The sequence below is a fragment of the Protobothrops mucrosquamatus genome, unplaced genomic scaffold (assembly GCF_001527695.2).
Source record: "Protobothrops mucrosquamatus isolate PMUCROS unplaced genomic scaffold, P.Mucros_1.0 scaffold33, whole genome shotgun sequence".
In the NCBI taxonomy this organism is placed as follows: domain Eukaryota; kingdom Metazoa; phylum Chordata; class Lepidosauria; order Squamata; family Viperidae; genus Protobothrops; species Protobothrops mucrosquamatus.
The window spans coordinates 511,107-531,443 of NW_015386417.1; the positions used below are offsets into that span (position 1 = coordinate 511,107).

Below are 20,337 nucleotides of genomic sequence, written 5' to 3' on the forward strand. Positions count from 1 at the left end.
ATAAATGTTGAACAGGAGAGGCGAGAGGACCGACCCCTGTGGTACCCCACAAGTGAGGCGCCTCGAGGTTGACCTCTGCCCCCCTGCCAACACAAATTGCGTCCGGTCCGAGAGGTAGGAGGAGAACCACCGTAAAACGGTGCCCCCCAACCCCCCTAACCGGTGCAACAAGATACCATGGTCGATGGTATCAAAAGCCACTGAGAGGTCTAACAGGACCAGGATAGAGGAACAGCCTCTATCCCGAGCCCTCCAGAGATCATCAACCAACGTGACCAATGCCGTTTCCGTGCTGTGCCCAGGCCGGAAGCCGGACTGGCGCGAGTCTAGATAGACAGTTTCCATCCATTTTTTCTTGTCCTGCCTTCTGGTGCTTTGGAAAATAAGTTGATCCCCTTCTTGTTTGTGGCAGCCCCTCAAATACTGGATTACTGCTCTCATGTCACCCCTAGTCCTTCTGTTCTCTAGATTGGCCATACCCAAATCCTACAACTGTTCTTCATATGTTTTAGTCTCCAAGCCTTTAATCATCTTAGTTGCTCTTCTCTGCACCTTTTTCACAGTCTCAACATCTTTTTTGTAGTGCGGTGACCAAAACTGTATGCAGTATTCCAGGTGTGGTGTTACTGAGGTTTTATAAAGTGGTACTAATATTTCATGTGACTTTGATTCTGGAAACATGTTTTTAAGAAGATAGATAATTTCCCTAGCTAGCTAATATTGTTTCCTCTAATTGGCTTCCATAGTCTCACAAGATAGGCACTAAGCCTGCACAGAGTTAATATTATATTTTTTTAAGCTGAGGCAAAATGACTACTAATCTCAGAAACTCTAAACACAAATTTCTGCTTGATAATATTTGAAGTCCTTTTCAACAATTATTATAATATAAGAGAATCAACTTTGCATGTGCAGGACCATAATTAATATATCATTGCTCTCTCCCCATCTTTTCCGCCTGCCTATTGCCCATCTTGAGCTATCCAGTCCTGGAGTCAATTTTTCACCATCTCATACCCACTTTTGGATTGGTTTTAATTCGCTACTCACGAGACAGAGCTGTCCTTTGAGAGCTTTGATCCTGGAACTGTATGAGTTGGCCAGGGCCTTGAGGTAGAGCATGAAGACGCTTGAAGAAAGGATGGAGACAGAGAGAGAGAGAGAAAAAAAAATAATAATTATAATATTACTCCAGATGGTACAATCCTTAGGATGTGAGACTCCTTTTCTTCCCATGCCCCATTCTCCAGACTCCTGTAGAAGCCACAATTCCTCACCTCAGAAGCAGAAACAAGGGCGCAGAAAAGGCGACTGAGCCCACAAATCTCAAGAAGTTTTGGGCACCAGCAGGTAACTCTGACACAGCCTTGCTGACCACATTCCACATGGTGGATTGATTACGGAACGGGCCACATGCTTTTGAAGGCGGCAGTCTGTAGGGAAAATAGGGAGTGAGATGGTAGCTGGCAGGGAATGGAATTAAAAACATTTTTTATTTACTTAAATATAATATTCTTGCTCACTTTGCTCACTCATCAAAGCATAACATGGTTTGCTTGTTTTTGAATCAAAAGAGTTCTGTGAATAGCAATAGCTCTTAGACGTATATACTGCACCACAATGCTTTACAACCCTCTCTAAGAGGTTTACAAATATTGCACCCAACAATCTGGGTTCTCATTTTACCGACCTCGAAAGGATGGAAAGCTGAGTCAACCTTGAACCGGGGAGAATCAAACTGCTGGCAGTCGGCAGAATTAGCCTATAATACTGCATTCTAATCACTGTGCCACCATGGCACATTGGTTATTGGTGTGTAAACCATAGCTTAAGGTTTACTCTTTGCCTAAAGGTAGCCAAATCGGGTTTATTGTGTAAACTATAATTGAGCAACATTGGCTTAGCAACACTTTTAATATTTTACTTTTACAGACGCTGCCAACGTTGTTACACTGTGGAGTATATAGATTTCATATGATGTCCCAAGATGAAAATCAACAAAAATATTTATTGGAGCTTGCTCCCTGTTAAGATTATAGGGCACTCTAATACTTACACGAATATGCTATATAGGGCTGGGACACAGGATATCATGAGTCCCAGGAGCAGAATTAAAAGAAAAAAAGAGTTGGAGCTTGAAGCACGAAACGTGCGTTCAGCTGGACGGCAGTTGGTATAAAGGGTGAGCTAGAAGAAGGGAGAAAAAAAACCAATCAAAACTCTAGAGCAGCATTTCTCAAACTCAGCAACTTTACAATGTGTGGGCTTCACCATCCCAATTCTGGGGAATTCTGGGAGATGAAGTCCCTCTATCTTAAAAGTTGTTGAGGTTGAGAAACACTGCACTGGAGTCTGGGATCATGTCCATTTTTTGTTGAAAATGTTTCCAATTTCTTAGAAATCATTTGCTGTCATTTTCTTCACTATTTTCATAAAACTGGGACTGGATCAAAATTATTTTATATTTACATTTTTAGAAATGTATGCTCAAAATGGTTTTTAAAATTGTTCTTGTTTTCCTTTTAAGCCATTTTTCAAATGCCCATGAGATAGATCCTTGCAATGAAGGTGCTCCATCTTGGTATTCTGTTATTTTTAGCTATTTGTGGACATGGGTCTGTGACAGTGCTTCTCAACCTTGCCAGCTTGACGATGTGTGGCCCTCAACTCCCAGAACTGAGGGTGGGAACATAGGATGAAGGCAGGGAAAAGAGAGATATATTCAAGACTTGCTAAATGGATAGCCCCTCATGACTTGCTAAATGGATAGCCCCTCATGGTAGACCAGGCAAGAACACCAAAGTTATGAATGCTAATTCCACTTTTATTATAAGATTACAGTAGAATCTTGCATGTCTGAATGTGCCTCTCCTCTTCCTGCTTTTACCCTAAGAACTACAAGGGAACGACAAGAGACATTTCAAATTACATTTCTGTCCCACGCTCTTGTTTCTCTTATCTGACTATTGTCTTGGCTGTGGCTCTTCCTCCTGTTCCTCAAGATTATTCTCACAACACATTATAATTTCTTTAAGCTTTCAATCCAGCAATCCCATCAACACTTGCCCCAAGTCTCTATCAACAAACAAAGGTTTCCTTGAAGACAGAAAACAATTTGAAAGCCACTATTCTGGATTTTCCCATAGTAATCAACCAAGACCCCATCCATTGCCCCTTCTCTGCTCCCCCTTGTAATTACACTTAGGAGTTGTTGTAGAATCACCTTTTTCAGGTAGAAGACAGCAGTATATTTGATGGTATTGAGCACTGGCAGAAGAGGGCAGAAAAGGGCTCCAGTCCAGCATAAGGTTTGCCCATATACCAAGTCCAAAATGTTGTCAGGCACCACAAACTCCTGTTCTCCCCACCATTTGATTAAGAGGCAGGAGGGCCAGTATGTCACCAGCATCCTAGAAAAGGAAAGAAAGGGAGAGAAAGTACGGATTTTGTGGCGACTCCTGACTTTCATGTGAAGTCCCGACTTAGCCACATGTTGTTCCAGCCATTCACTTTTTCCTTTATACCAGGTAGTCCTCGACTTACAACCTACATGGACCAAGGGAGTTGTTCCGATGGTTGTGCCCCATCCAGCAGTCACATGACTACACAGTCAGCAATAGGGTCCCATGAAGGGTCCCAGGCTTAAGGAAAGTAACCAAACTATGGATGGTCCTCTAACTTTGACCATAATGGAGCCTGCCTCTTACGGTCACAAATTATGAAGGTTGTAAAACAGTCACTTGTGATTAACCCAATTTTATTTCCTTTTTTTGTAGAGATCATTAAACGAAGGTTGCAGTCACGGGCCGGTTTTGTTGAAAACCGAAAGCAAATGCAGACTTTGGGCAAGAAAATGTCATCACAGGACGCTGCAAACAGCCATAAATGCAGGCTGGTTGCCAAGCACCCCAAATGCAATCATGTGACCACAGGGTTTCCAGTTGTTGTAATGTCAGAACCAGATCACAAAGACCCCTGGAGTGGTCTTTGGTAACTTCAAACAGCTGCTAAACGACTGGTGACAAGTTGAGGACCACCTGCAATCATCCCCTCCACCATCAACAGACATGACAGAACTTAATGACTTACTTTCTGGGAAACTCCACCAACAGTATCACAAGCAGTGTGATCACCAAGTCAAAGATCATCAGCTTGTACATTTCCTGCCCCACCGAAGTCTCCCAGCACTGGAGGGACAGATAAGATTTTTCAGTTTCTTCCTATACCAAATTGCCCATAAAAATTTGCATTCCTCATTTGCCCATATTCTAGAGAGCTATAACTCTTTCAAATAACCCAGGAATTAATTTCAAATTAAATTTTAGTTCTTGTTAGGAGAATGAAGGAACCTGTGTTCCATCTGTTCATTCATTTTGGATTTAGGATTAGGATTAGGATTAAATTATGGGGCAGGTTTAGAGTTAGGGTTAGGATTAAGATTAGATTTGTTTGGCCTAGATTTTGTGTTATTGTAAAGTAACCTGGCTGCAGCCCAGAAGCCACTGAAACCAACGGGGCTCAAATTAGTCATACCTAAACATATTTAAATGTGTAATTTAACTTCCATTAATTACAACAGCTGTATTCCAAATACACGCAGATATGGCTACAAGCATGCAACTGCTGTGTTTCATTTTCTGAATTTTAGGAAATGAGACTCTAGATCAGGGGTTCTCAACCTTGGCAACTTTACGATGTGTGGACTTCAACTCCCAGAATTCTCCAGCTAGCATTGCTAGCTGGAGAATTTTGGGAGTTGAAGTCCACACATCGTAAAGTTGCCAAGGTTGAGAAACACTGCTCTAGATACACCATCCTACTTTTTGTAATCCCTCCACATAGATCTTTCCAATCTTTTTTCCCACAGGAAATCTTTTGAGAAAAATATTAAATAGCAAAATAGTTTGTTTTGACTGGGAATTCTAGACAGTTCTACCTCCTGCATAAAACCACTATTTCCCTTACCGGGTGAAGACGGTTATTATAACCACAGTAACGGCACTTGGAATTCTGTGGGTCCCCATTACAGGTGATCTGCCCCCACAGTGTAACAAGGACCACAATTAGGCTAGCAAAACGCAGGACGACATTCCTGTCAAAAGAAAAGGTACCTGTCAGGTTGCCTAATAACCAAGATAGAAGGGGGATGAAAATCACGTGAGCTGCTCTTGGTCTGTTAAGAGCAGCTGGATCTGTAGAAATCCACAAAGGGTGCGGTTGGAAATATAGTAATAATAATAATAATAATAATAATAATAATAATAATAATAATAATAATAATATAAAGTTGGAAGGGACCTTGGAGATCATCAAGTCCAACCCCGTGCTCAGGCAGGTAACCCTATACCATTTCGTACAAATGGCTGTCCAGTTTCTTCTTAAAAACTTCCACTGAATAGTTATGGAAATAGACATAGTTTAATATTTGCACCTCAACCTGCATCAAAAGGTACAAATTAGAACAACCGATGGAAGATGTCAACCATATACATCACATCCCTGGACCCAGTTCTCAGACTCTCCACAATGTGCAAAGTGGAAAATATTGATTAGATATGCTCTCTAACTTCTAAATTCCAGGGTCCTTCAAAACTGCAGGATGCACTGCTCTAAAAAGCAACTGTTTACTTAACATCACACTTAATCTATAAATAATAAATAAATAGCAAATAATAACACCCACAGCTACTACAATAGACTTCTAGTGCTCACACAATGCTAAGATTCCATACTTCCAAGCGGTCTGCAGAGCAACCTCCATGGCCACCACACAACAGTGTGTCTTCTCTGAAGCCAAAGGACTACCATATACTTAATCTAGTCCAGTCTATTTATAACCTACAACTAGAGAACCACCAGTGCCCTTCAAAATATTGCTTAATCACAAGTCCCAGATGTCCTCAACCCAACAATAGTATTGATCAGGGATGCTTAGATTTGTGCTCATTAGCACCTAGAAAACTATTAATCCTTCACCCTGCTAAAGAAGTGAGGATAGATTTCCAACTATTTCCAAAGGGGAATTGATAATAGCATTATGAAAAATAATTCCATTCTGGAACTTCTTAAAACATGATGGATCTGTCTGGTCCTGCCCATCACTCAAAACAGAATGCCCCATCTACCTTGATGGGAAAGGAACTTGCTCCTGTGCATACACTGGCTAAACATGAAGTCAGTTTAAGAAATCTCTTTCCAGATTTTAGTGTCTTCCTTCCTTTTAGCCCCTGACTGGTGGATTCCCCTGTTTCTTTATCCTTCCCATCTTTGCTATGAAAGCAAGCATCAATAGTTTTTCTTTCTCTATGCAGACCCTTGAACTCAAATGGGTTTACCTTGATAGACTTTTTGTATTAGCATTCATCTCCTTGAATCCTTCTTCTACTTGATATCTTCCCATTTGGTATGTCCACAGTAGAACAATTAAAACGTAAAGAAAGCACCAGAGTCTTACTCCCCCCCCCCTCTTTGTAGCAGGGGTCTCCAAACATGGCAACTTTAAAACTTGTGCACTTCAATTCCCAGAATTCCTCAGCCAATATGGTTGGCTGAGAAATTCTGGGATTTGAAGTCCATAAGTCTTAAAGCTGCCACATTTGGAGACCCCTGCTCTACAGTAAAACATACTCAGTTTTTTTATTTATTTTTTGTACCTCAGAAGTGTGATTTTTATTTGAAAGCTGAGTGGGTATTTCTCAAGAGGCACAAGGAACTGAAAGATCATCGGGACAAGGAGGTTGGCAGCCGTGATGACAGCAGAGGGGAGATAAGCCACCAGCAGTTGCAGGAAGTACTGACTTTTCTCAGGAGAGTCCGTCTGTACCAAAAAAACAGAGGAATTTATTTGGGCATGAATGTTATAGAAAGAAAAACATTATTGAATAGGAGCTTTCTTGGCAAATAAGGCCTATGAGATAGAGAACTTTCTTGGCAAATAAGGCCTATGAGATAGAGAACTGGCTTCTTACAGGTTGACTTACAACCATTTCTATTTTGTAACTGATTTCCTGGAAAAGAAGCAAAAAATCCTCCGAAAGTGAGAAGGGAGGGCACCACACCCCCATCCTTCCATAGACAGAAGCAGCGACTTAATTTTTATGGGGGACAGAAAAATATTGAAATTAACGTAATAATACTACAGTCTGGAAAATGTGAAAATCATGAAAATTGTTAAGACTTTACATCTAAAAGAATATTGATAAAACTACAAGAAAATATTTTTTGCTTTAAAAGTTGGAAAATGAATGGCTACTGACACCTAGTGGAAGAGTAGAGCATAGAACAACAGCTGCATAGACACAGAAATTGGCAAGATGCCCAGAAATAAAGAACCCTTCCTTTGAATCTCAGTGGCTTCTCACCATATAGATAACAGCTGGGAACAGAGAAAAGAAAACAAACTGGGCTACCTACTACAGAGTGAGAACTATATTTGTTTTTAAAAAACCTGCTGATCTTCTGGGATTATAAATACTTACTGAGCTGTGATTTCTAAGATCAAGAATTGTTTGCAGAGAAAGAAAAAACTTGATTTTTGGCTAATCTTCTAGGGGGGATTTACTGAAAAGCTTCTAGGTGATTAAACATTCTGGACTCTAAATCTGACTGGCTGATAATTGTAAGACCCCTGAATAGGAGAGCTATTACAAAATATTGTTTTTAACGGTGCTTTGATAATTGGATACGCATTGGATTATAAAAGCCATATATAAAGATGAGAACTATACAAGATTTGGTTGTTTGGACTTTAAGATTGGCTGGTCTGACAAGGCTAATTACAGAGACTATGGTAATGGTGAAAAACTATCTGGAGGGGGGAGACAAAATGGATGTTACATAGCTATCAAAAAGTGGCAAGAAACACACCTAATATTTCCTTCTGAAGGCCCTAGCCTGGAACATCAAAAATCTGCAGGAACAATACTTCAAGACAAAGCAAATATTTTCCAAGAGAAAATGTATGCAATGCTGCGACAGATTCAAATGACAATGGTTTCAAATCACGATGAGATTAAAAACAATTTTGACAACATAAATGAACACATCTTTAACTTAAACCTACAATTAAAAAACTGTCAGAAAACAATGACAAAGAATGAACAGACAAACCAGATAATAGAATACAAACTAGACGACAGGGACCCAAAGAGGGAAGCTATAAATGAAGAGAACCACAGTCTAATACAAACAAAAGAAAACTTGCAAGATCTTCCCACAATGGAAATGGAAAAGATATCTTATTTTTTGAAATTTCAAAATAAACTTGAAGATAGGAAAGAAGATCTAAGAAAATGGATTATAGAACAGCCAGGAAAATTATTAGAGTTTGGGAGACAAAAAAAACGTACATTCTACCTAACTTGTCTTTTCTATTCCCAACAACATTCACAAAAATACAGGAAGAACCCTCTGGCAAGCTGAATACACTGATTTGGAAAACTACTTCGCAAAAGAAGAAAGCTAGAAATGGATTCAAGATATTTGACTCAACCTACCAGATGGAGTACTATATGGTTAAACACTTGTTTGAATATGGTTAAAAGAATAGATAAATCATGGATATAAAGGGTCCCTACAGTAAGAGAGATAAGATATATAAGTAGTATAGTATTCTTTATAATATATGAAATATATTATAATATATGAAATATATTATAAAAATATTGGGATGGTGTATATGAATGGAAAGTTTGGATATTTAAAGGTAATTAACATTGAGAAAACTATAATAAGAATGGTTTGAATATAGAGGGGAAACTAAGCTTAAATAAGAATCTTGAAAACAGGATATATAGTGACTAAATAAGATGACTTTTATGAAAATAATTGAAATATAAGCGGATCAGAAATGATGTTGTATGCTGATGTTACTGTTATTTGTACAAACACAAGAAAAATTGTTATATTCAACCTTGTATATATTGAAAGTATTAAGAACTATATTTGCTTAATATTGATAAAAGGAGAACACTATTGGAAGAAGAGAAGAAATATCATTAATTAACAGATTGATTATGGAATTATAGAAATTAATTATTACTGATTGTTTTTTAAACATATGAACCCAGACAACATGCTGTTTACTAAGCACTAAAGATTGTTATTGTTAAAAATCAATAAAATATTTTTTAAAAAAGAAAATGACAATAAAGATTATCTTATCTTATCATAAGTCCTTAGTCCATAAGGACTCTGCTTGGATTTTCAGCACCATAATTGCTGCTCATACCCAGCCAGAACTGCTTTTGCGATAATCTAAATGCCTCCACCACAATATGGGGGACTGGTCACAAAGGGGTGGAGCCTTAAGTATTGGGGGAAGCACAACCTCTTAAGGGGTAACTGCGGGCCACATACTTACTTTTCCCAGCATCTCCTGGGAATGGCTCACGGACAGGTAAATACAGTAAAAGGAGACTCCCAAAAGCACTAAAACCAAAATGTTGATCAGGCTTCGCAGGACATAGAGCCCAATTCGCTGGGATGTGGTCAACTCTGCTTGGTGCTTGCGGAAACTGGCTTCTTCCAGGTCCATCTGGAAGTGGGGAAGAAGAGATAAGAAGCATCTGAAGCAGCTCAGAACAAAAGACAATCAAAGCAGCTTTGAAAGATAATCTTGAAAGGTTAAACACATACAGAATACATCTTATCCAGCAGTGTACACCCAGATAAGCAAGGATTGACTCCAAACAACAACCAAACGGAAAACAATACCCTGTCAAGGAACTACCAAGGAGAAAAACCACACCTCCACTAAAACTGGCAGGGCATGCCATTGTATATAAAAAAAGAAGCAAACCCCACACACACTCACACCGATGATGTTACCTACTGTAGTTGGATAATGAAATGTCTCCAAGCAAAGAAGCAAGCTCAGAGAGCACCAAGGGCTCCACAAAATTAGCTTTGCCCAAACCCTCATTGGAGGGTTATATTTGCACATTGTACACAGCCATTTGTTTGAGCATAGTTTGTTGGTTTGTGACCTTGACAATGGTTGTTTTTAAAGCCATGTGGGAACCCAGTCAACTGTAGCTTTCCCAGCAAACTAAAAACTGTCATTACTTTTTAAAAAAAACAAAACACTATCTTGATTACATTACCCTGTAATAACATAGCAACCATATGAGAAATTAAAATTCAGTTAGCAATGCTCCAGCTTATCCCTTTGCACCTTCCTGACAAATCAGAAATCCATCACCCTTGGAAAACATCAAGATGAAAAAGGTTCCCTGTGAGATCCCACTTATCATGCAACTGATAAAAGTTGCATCTATTTTGGGGTGGGAGTGGGGGAAGAACAGTTTCATCGATTGTTGAAAATAATCCAAAAGTTTGTTTCCCCCTGTATCCAGATGCAGAACTGGGGGCAAAACTACATCCCAGTCCTGTAGTTTCTTAGCACCATAGAACAGAAGGTGTGTGTGAGAAAGAAATTTGGTTACAGGTAGTCCTCAACTTAAGACCACAATTGAGCCCAAACTTTCTGTTAACAGTTAAGTCTTGTGCCCCATTTTACAACCTTTTCTGCCACAACTGTTAAGTGAATCACAGCAGTTGTTCAATAAATCTGGCTTCTCCCATTATCTTTACTTGTCAGAAGCCAGTTGGGAGGGTTACAAATGGCAATCCCATGATCCAAGGAAGTGCAACTGTCATAAGTACATGCCAGTTGCAAGCATCCAAACTTTGATCAGGTGACCATGGGGATGCTGCGATAGTGTGAAAAACATCAGAAGTCACTTTTTCTGGTGCCATTGTAACTTTGAACAGTCACTAAACAAATGGTTGTAAGTTGAGGACTACGTGTGTCTTACTACCTTTTTCATGGCTAGCTTCTAGCAACAGAGAGAGGTGAAAGGTTGCAGAAGTTGAGAAGACAGCCGTTCTTAGGCTATGAATAAATGTTTGGTAAAATAATTCCCACTAGGAGTTGGGTCTAAGAAAAAAAAAATTCTATTGGAAGTGACATTAATTCAGGATAAATGGCAGCACTTCTTTTTTTTTTCCCTTCTTGCAGGGAAATGGTTGGCCCAACCCATCTGGAGCATGGCACATTAAAGAGGCTGCTTCACATGCCATCAGACATCTGGTCTTAGCATCTGTCCTTACCCGTAGCTCATAGCGGATGCTTTTGTGCTTTAACTGCACCATCTTATCTTGCATCAGGCTGAAATCCCAGCCGGCAAAGATTTTGTTGCTGTACAATGCAAGGGATGTGTCTTCACTAACCAGGCTTTGTTTGAGACAGAGGACTGACCTGAAGATGGATAGAAGACAAGAAATATTTAAACAGGAGTTTCTTGACAGGTGGATCCATCTGGACCAGAGGCCCCCAACCTTTTGGGCACCAGGGACCGGTTCTGTGGAGAAAGCTTTTTCCACGCCCAGAAGGGATGTGGTTTCATGTGCTGCCTGCATCCAGCGGATGGAGCTTCACTTGTTTGCGCGGCCCAGATGCTGGTATGCCGCGGCCCGGTGCTGGTCCATGGACCGAAGGTTGGGGATCCCTGATCAGGACGGCTGCTTATTGTGGGGAAAAACAATTCTTAAATAAACAGAATCAACTAAATTGAGTTGATATATAGAGATATAAGCCCGCAGGCTGTTAATCTTACAAGAACAATTCCAATAGATTAGGTTTGCTCCATATCTCAACATGCCAATGGAAGAAGTTTTCCTTTCTGGTATCTGGCACTCCCAAAATTGCCCCTTTTTCTTGATTTAGGGAAGATACTTTGCTCCATTTTATTATTTTATTCCTGCCTTTTGGTTTCTGAAGGAAAACAGGAAGTGATCTGCAGTCCATTAGCTATATAGGTAGTCCTTGATTTACAATATTGATTTTGTGACCGTTCGAAGCACTGAAAAAATGACTTGTGACCATTTTTCATATGACTGTTGCAACATCCTCATGGTCACAAGATCAAAATTCAGATGCTGGGCAACTGATTCATATTTATGACAGTTGCAATGTCCCAGGGTCATGTGATCACCTTTTGCAACCTTCTGACAACCAAAGTCAATGGCGAAGCCAGATTCACTTAACAACCCTGTTACTAACTTAACAGCTGTAGAGATTCATTTAACAGCTGTGGCAAACCGCACTTAACAACTGCCTCACTTAGCAACACAAATTTTGGGCTCAGTTGTGGTGGAGGATGTCCTGCAGTAACTTGAGATCCCTTAGCTAAAAGTATGTATGCTTACGTCATCTGTTGCTTATGCATTGGTCTCTCTCACCTTTCTGAGATGTATACATATGAGTGCATTCTTTTGTTAGGTGGGGGTCTCTCTCAATATTTTTTAATTTATTTTTATCCTGCCTTTATTATTTACACAAATAACTGAAGATGGAGAACATATCCAACATACCTTCCTCTTCCTATTTTCCCCATAACAACAACAATAATCCTGTGAGGTGGGTTGGGCTGAGAGAGAATGATTGGTGCAAGTTACCTAGCTGACTTTTATGGCTGAGGTAGGACTTGAACTCATGGTCTCCCATTTTTTAGCCTGGAGCCTGAAATACTAGACCAGGGGTAGGCAACCTTGGCTCTTTTATGACTCGTGGACTTCAACTCCCAGAATTCCTGAGCCAGCCATGCTGAGGGAAAAGGGAGAGGTTTTCAAGCTGAGCCATGCTGGCTCAGGAATTCTGGGAGTTGAAGTCCACGGTCATAAAAGCCAAGGTTGCCTATCCCTGCGCTAGACCAAACTGGCTCTCATTCTTGAGAGGGAGTCCCTCTAGTATGTGTTGCTTAATAAATATTGTACTGAACCTTGATTATTTAATTTGGATCCTGCATTTTGATTCCATCTTATAGAGACCGCAACAGCGCTCACCTCTGAACAATCCAGGCCAGGCAGAAGAGCAGGTAGAAAAGCGTTGTGAGGAGATAAGCAAGAGGGATGTCATAGGCAAAGTTGACAAAGCTGGCAGCCATATTTGGATAATAGCCATAAAACAGGTAGGTTTGTTCTATGAATCCCTGGAGGGAAATAAACATCCACGTCACACGTGCTGGTCACTGTAGCTACTTCCCAAGGTACTGGGAATATATCCTTGGGGATATAATTTCTTACCTTGCCTGACAGAAGATCCATAATATAGGAAAAATAGCTGACCAATCCTTGAGGTACGGGATTGTATTTTTGACATAGTGCATTCACTGGAATGAATTAGAGAGTAAGAATTAGCTTTCGTTCCAACATGCAGGCCCTTGATTTTTGCAAGGGTGGGTCACAGCACATAACCTAATCCTGCTCAAAAAATAAAAATAAAATAAAATAAAAAAATATGGACAAAATACCAGACGCTCTTAGCACCATTCCTGGAAAAAATGGGTCCACCTTGCTACTTTCAATGGGAAACGCATGATCTTGGTTGCTGAAATTGCTTTTTCCAACAACTCATCTAAATTCTCCTTCACAGTACATTTGCAGCCTATTCTTCTAACAAGCCTTTTAGTGATGTCATTTAGGTAATGTTAGTCTTTGACCTTAAAGGTTTTAGGATAATTACTCCTTTAGATGTCAATGCACTTCATTTCCTATTTCAAATTGTCTTATAAACCCATCCCAGCTCTTTGAAAAGCAGGGGGTAATTATCTAATTCGCTTCAAAATGTAGTAACTAATGCTTTATTGATTGACTGATCGAAGAATGGATGTTTTAAACATTTGTGTGCTGTTCCTCAAAATTGAGTTTATTTACTTTCAAATGTGGTAAATGTACATTTCTTATTACTTATACAAGAGCACCCAGTGCATCTGCTTTATAGGTCTTCCCTGGCAGCATCACAAATATATTTTATTGATGAGAGCTCAAATGGCAAGCAGAAATTCAATCAGATTCTCTCTCCTTGAAATGTAGTGTGATTAAAGCTATGTCTTATACTGATTAGCCTTTCACAGCTAGTATATATTGGGCAGGGTTGGCCTTCAGGGTTTAGTGACCTTGATGTAGACAACAGATTTCTGACATTTTGCCACAACTGTGGCTGGCATTTTCAGAAGCAAGGTGAAGCTATGCCTGTTCAATTTCTGCCTCCACCTCAAGGCACAATAGAACCATGGGGCTGGAAAATATCTTGAAGTCCAACCCAAAGTAGGAATTCTCAGATCACCCCAGACAAATGGGTGTTTAATCTTTGTTTGAAAACCTCCAGTGATGGACTCCAAGAGATAGGCTATTACACGGCTTAATAACTCTCCCAGTTAGGAAATTCCTCCCTATTTCAAGTTTGCGTTACTCTCTGTAAAGCTTCCACCCATTAGTTCTTGTCCTAGTTCCAGGCATTACATAGAATAAATCTATACCTTCTTCCCTATGATAGCACTTCAAGTACTGGAAGATTTTACGTGTCTTTTCTTAACCTTCTTTCTTTAGACCAACCTCAATTCTTGTAGAAGTTTATCTTAAAATTCAATCTCCAAGACCCTCATTATTTTTGAGAGTATTCCGTGCTTATTTTTCAGCACTGTGGATTGCATCAACAGAGGCATGATGTTGAGATCATAGGAAGTGATTTGACCATTCAATGCTGCACTGGTTGTACCATATCTGGAATACTGACCAGTGCAGAATAAAGTGGAACTATCACATCCCATAATTTTTGGCAGCTGCAGCCCACTGCTGGCTCATCTTTAATCCATGGTCTAGGACACCCAGATCCAGATAACCTATCCCATACCTGTACATCTGATTTTTCCTACCTAAATGCAGGACCTACCATTTTTGCCACCAAACTGAATTTTGTTAGAAAAGGCTTGATTTTCAAGACTATCAAGACCCTTTTGAAACTTGAATCCATCTTCTTAGCTTTGTGCTGAACATCCTTTCTACCATTTGACTAGGTCATTTTTTAAAAAAATGCCGAAGAGCAGTGGACCTTGTAGGGGACATGTTTGATATTGTATTTTTTCAGGATGAGCCATCAAAAGGCCATTCTTGATTGCATTGGCATATTATTAAATCAAATACTATATTGAGGGCTCAGAGCCCATGATCTGGTGCCATGGGTCACTCACTCACCCAAACTACTGTTTGCTTGACTTGTCCAGTTGAGTTGTAGAGCTTCAAAGGCAGCATTTGGAGCAATCATGAATCCCACCACCAGCAAGGAAGCAGCAAAATTCAACAGGACTAAGAAACGCAAGAAGTTGAAATAGGATTGGATCCCTGTTCCAAAATGGCCTTTGGGGACAGAATACAAATAGTCACAAGGCAAGCTCAAACTCCTAAGCCATTGTTCTCTCCAAAATAGTCCTTCAGTGCCTTGCCTGTACCTTCGATGTGGTGCAAAGTGCCTCGCCACAACCCAGCAGAGGAAATGGCTATGCTTGCCTGACTCTGGAGACGGCGCAGGGTTTTCGACTTCTCCCTGCGCCAAAGTTGCCAACCACTGAGCTGCTTGACCGCCTCCTTCTGCAGCATCCTTGAAGCAAAGGATGGTTAAATGAGAAGCTAAGATAACTGCAATTAAATACATTAGTTATAGTGTGTAGCATTGTTTCCTTTTCCTCCCCCCCCCCCCCCCGATTATGTCCAACCCATCAGGTTTTATGAAACCTTCCATCAACATGGAAAAAATCTAATCCACGCTTAAGAGGAATATTCAAAGTAGGGCTCCTAATCGCTTTGAACAAGATATTATTCAATAGGGCTGCATTTCACTTAGAAACAACTGTGCCTTTCCACATAATCTCTCCCTCCCACCCAGCTAGGACTATATCATTGGATCTCTTCCTAAATGTTCTGGATTCCCAACTGCCTTTGTTCTATTCCACAAGAGTCTCAAGAAAAGATGGAGCCCAATTAAGGATGCTTCTCTTGAGTGGGTGCCCTTCAGTCGCAAATCCCGCAATTAGCATTCACTGTGCTCTCTGAGGACATGGAGCAGGGAATGTCATTTTAATTACACACTTTTCAGTGTTCTCCTCCTCAAGAATCTCTCAGCAAGAATCAAGAGATTTGCTACCTGAGCTTGCGTTTCTCCTCCAGGCAGAGAGGCATCTCCTTAAGAAGCCGGCTGTCTTCCCCTTCTTCTTCCAGCAACCCTTCTGGGATCAGTCCATGGGGGTCCTCTATGGGCACCGATACCCCTTCCCAAGCCGCTTCCCAAGCTTCTGCCTTTTTGCCACGAAAACGTAGTGTCTGATTGCTTGGTAGCTGGAGAAAGAGAGATGGGGAGACCTGGTGGCCCCCATCAGACCCTGCCGACAGTGTCCAAAATAAGACATTAGTCCAGAGCAAGTCATCCTGAGCAGTTCATAGGCACCCAGAGAGCTGAATATAAACTACAATTATTTGTTCAAATTTAGATTGATTAAGTATGCACCTATCGGCTGTTCCACCAAGTTTACATGACAAGCAGAATCAACATTTATCTTTATGGTTATTACAGGGCATTCACCATGCTAAGTGGGGCACTTTTTAATTGTTGTATACAGCTATGCTGGCTGGGGGACTCTGGGAGTTGAAGTTTACACATCTTAAAGTTGCCAAGGTTGAGAAAACCTGTTTGTATTTCATAAGTTCCAGATGACTAACCGGCATATAACTTTAATGCTGCCGTAACAAAGAATCCCACACATTCAGCCATCTTGGATCCAATACCAAGGATACTTGTTCTCATCATAATCTAGATAATAGGAATTCAGGACTTTGAGGCTATTTTCCTGCACAGATAAATATTAAGAACTATGAAGAAGGCCATGAGGTAGATCCATTATTTGGCCTGGCAGTATACACTGAACCTTATATCAGGAAAATACAATTATATTGCTTATTGATCTCTGCCCTTTGGCATTTTTGTCCATGAAAATCTACTGAAAGTTCTATAAAGTCATAGTGAGCTACATTTGTTGAGTGATTTGTTTGCAGCCTATCTACCATGGAGGAAATGCTGATACTGTGATAAATTTTCTGTCAGCCCCAAAAATGTATGAAACAATCTGATCTTTTAAAGTTCCTAGGTTGATTTCAACATAGCCTATCTACGAATGAGAGCAAATTGAAATATAACTTATTGCTGATTGTCACATATTCAGAAGTTTAAGGGCTCCAGGACTGTTGGTTAGCTAGATTAATCATTGGTGATTTTTTATATAAATATATACAATTACAATAGGAGGCAACATGGTGCCAATGAATAGTAAATTGGTATTTCTAAAAGGTTATTTTACTTTCAAAAAATTAAGTAGAAAGGTGACCTAGACTAAAACAAGTTGCCACTCCCTATTTTTATTCACAAAAACACCCTTGAAGTCTATGTGGGTATCCCAAATATTCTTAAAAACCAAAATAGTTGCAGGTGACTGATTTCTGTCTTGTGCATACATAATATCCCTCCCCCATGTTCTGAAGATTGGGGTTGCTTTATTTGTAAGAACATCCACAAAATTCTCTGTTAATTCCAAATACATTCATTGATCCAAAAAGTTAGGCAAACACAATCCACAGAGAAGCACTTCATTTCCATTTTAAAACGCATTTCACTTGAGAGATCAATTTAAGAAAATCAGATAGAGCCTTAAGCTTATTAAGACCTTATTTATAATTATACAGTCACAGAATGACCCAAAACCAAAGGAATTCATCTCAGGATAAGCTAGATTGAATGGAGGGAAGTAATCCATCTGATTTGAAAGAAAATAAATATGTCGTATAAATTTCAAATAAATAAATAATAAAATATTATTCTTCTTTCTATTGGAGAAACTTGTAATGCTGCCATTTTTTTTCTCTAAATGCTCCCATTGTTGTTTTTTTCACTGCCATTTGGATTCCTCTAAGCAGGACTGGCAACTTATAGCCTTAATTCAATAATATTATTGAATAATACAGAATATTTTTTCTGTAATTTCCAGAGCCTCTTCTAACCGTGGTGTCAAATTATAATACTGTACAGCAAGCACTAGATGTAGACAGCATTGTTTCATTTCATTTCTTAATAATGAAAAAAGAAACAAACCTGTAATGTACACCTAAAAGAGAGTGCAAAAAAAAACCAAAACAAAAATACCAACTCATCCAAAAATTATTCTGAAACCCTGAAAGATTTTGTGTCTTGATTTTGACATGGTGCTTTATCATCCTAGCCTTGCCCCCTTCTGTTGCAAGTTAAGTGTGGCTGCTGATCACTCAGAGTGTTAAATTTGCACTTCAGTTATTATAATGTGCTTGGGTAGGCTATATATTCTAGAAAATGTCCAGATAAGAGGATTCAGACATCCAATAGGTCAAACTTTCCCAAGCAAGTTTCCTCAGATTAATAAAAAGTTGTTCCAAAACAATATTTGCATCAGAACTCTTCACATTTTTTATCAAAATCAGAGAACAATCACTTCTTAGTATTCTGTCTGCAGACAGCGTAATAATTCAAAATCAGAGAAGGCAGCGTTGTAGGTGAAGGAATTTTGCTAAGGAAAAAGAAAATGCTGGAGGTTTTTGGTTATCGGCTATCCCCAGATCAAAATGGCAAAAGAATGTGGCCAAGTACCTCTTTCCTCTTCTCGGCTCCTTAAACTGCTTTTGCTGAAATCTTCTTCCATGTCTGCAAATTATCCAGCCTTATCATTCAATGCATTTCTTGTTGTGAGCAGACTGAACAAGGAACAAGGAAGTAGAATACAAGGCTGGGCATGGATTAAAGGTTCTCCCAGGCAATATGCCCCAACGTTGTAACTAGGCAACCAATATCTTAGAGTCCTGCAAACATGCATAGTTATACAGCTTTCACTTTAATGCATTTCTTTTGAAAAGTCTAGCAGCTTCAGGAATGAAAGTATGAACAAGTGGTATGCAGTATCAATCTACCCATCCCTCTTATGAATATATTTTCTTTCTGTTTTCTGTGTCCTCACATTCTTGAGTCCAGAGTGAAACATTGTTGGGTTGTGGGGATTGTGTGTTAAGCAACCCAGAGGCTTTGATAAGAAAAGCATTAAATATCGTTCAAAATATTGCACATAATCCACCTATCAACCTATGACCAGCCAGATGGAGAATCCGATCAATTCAGCTTCCTAAATAAGTGGTTATGTCAGCTTTCAGGAAAAAGCCTTTAAAAAAAAGCCAATGCAGTCCTAGGCTACATCACAGAGGGTTTCTACCAGGGCTTTTTTTCTCATAGAACGCCCAGAACGGAGTTCCGGCACCTTTTTTGGATGGAACCTTATAGGGTAGGCGAGGCGGGTTGTATGACGTGTGTGAGTTCCAGCACCTTTTCTTTTTTTTTTTTTAAGAAAAAAAGCACTGGTTACTACCACTTTATACTGCCTTGGTAAGACTACACCTGGAATACTGCATCCTGTTTTGGTCACCGTGATACCAAAAAGATGTTGATACTCTAGAATAAGTGCAGAGAAGAGCAACAAGGATGATTAGAGGACTGGAGGCTAAAACATAATAATGAACAGTTGCAGGAACTAGGCATGTCTAGTTTAATGAAGAGAAAGGCTTAAGAGTAGTCTTCCAATATTTGAGGGGCTGTCACAGAGAAGAGGGGATTGACTTATTCTCCAAAGCACCAGAGGGCCGGACAAGAAGTAATGGGTGGAAACTTGTTAAAGAGAGGCCCATCCTAGAAGGAGAAATTTCCTGTCAGTGAGAACAATTAATCAGTGGAACAGCTTGCCTCCAGAAGTTGTAGGTGCTCCATTACGTGGGCTTTTCAAGAAGAAACCAGACAACCATTTATCTGGAATGGCAGAGGGTCTCCTGCTTCAGCAGGGGGTCAGACTAGAAGACCCGTTACTGTTAGGATGAAAGATCTGAGCAGGGTGGGTTTCGTCTGCGCGAGACCAAAAATGCAATGAATATTGGCATTGATTTACTGAATGAAGCAGTGAATTGATATAGCTGAAGGAAATAAGGATTGGTTTGTAAGTGTAAGATTGTTTTACATTACAGATGACGGTTAGCTCTTCGGAAAGAAGTCACCTGAAATTCAGTAAGGAACAAGAGACCGCTCTTCTCAATGTGGTGACCTGCTTAATGAACTGAATGATTTACAAGTATAATTCCATATTTGATTACTGTCATAAGCTGAGGACGATGTGTATTGTCTGTTTCTCTTTTCTTTCTCTTTTTTTCTTTTCCCTGCATCTTCTGAATTTTTCTTTTCTTTTTCCTTCTAGTTTAGTTTGTATTATTTTTACTATGTTTACTAAAATCTTCAGAAAATAATTTTCATAAAAAAGAACATCAAAAATCACTATGTTGAAGAAAAGTTGGAGATGGGCTGTCCCCTCAGGCCAGGCTGTTAGTAGAACCCCTTATATGAGGTTTAATTGAAAGATAATCTTTTAGGGGTCTTGGCTACATTGTATT

General features: G+C 39.7%; 1 protein-coding gene across 1 annotated transcript; it reads right to left on the reverse strand.

Annotated features, from left to right (window-relative positions):
* Positions 1–1,050: 1,050 nt before the first annotated feature.
* On the reverse strand, positions 1,051–18,598 carry LOC107283316 (transmembrane channel-like protein 7; the record flags this gene model as incomplete). Its single annotated transcript, XM_015811196.1, is given in 15 exon segments — positions 1,051–1,129; positions 1,278–1,433; positions 2,057–2,187; positions 3,224–3,410; positions 4,090–4,187; positions 4,966–5,092; positions 6,654–6,817; positions 9,362–9,535; positions 11,113–11,260; positions 12,847–12,992; positions 13,087–13,172; positions 15,037–15,198; positions 15,291–15,439; positions 15,983–16,217; positions 18,506–18,598. Coding segments are annotated over 15 exon segments (2,094 nt in total), but the record flags the coding sequence as incomplete, so codon positions are not given.
* Between the last annotated feature and the right edge of the window lie 1,739 nt (positions 18,599–20,337).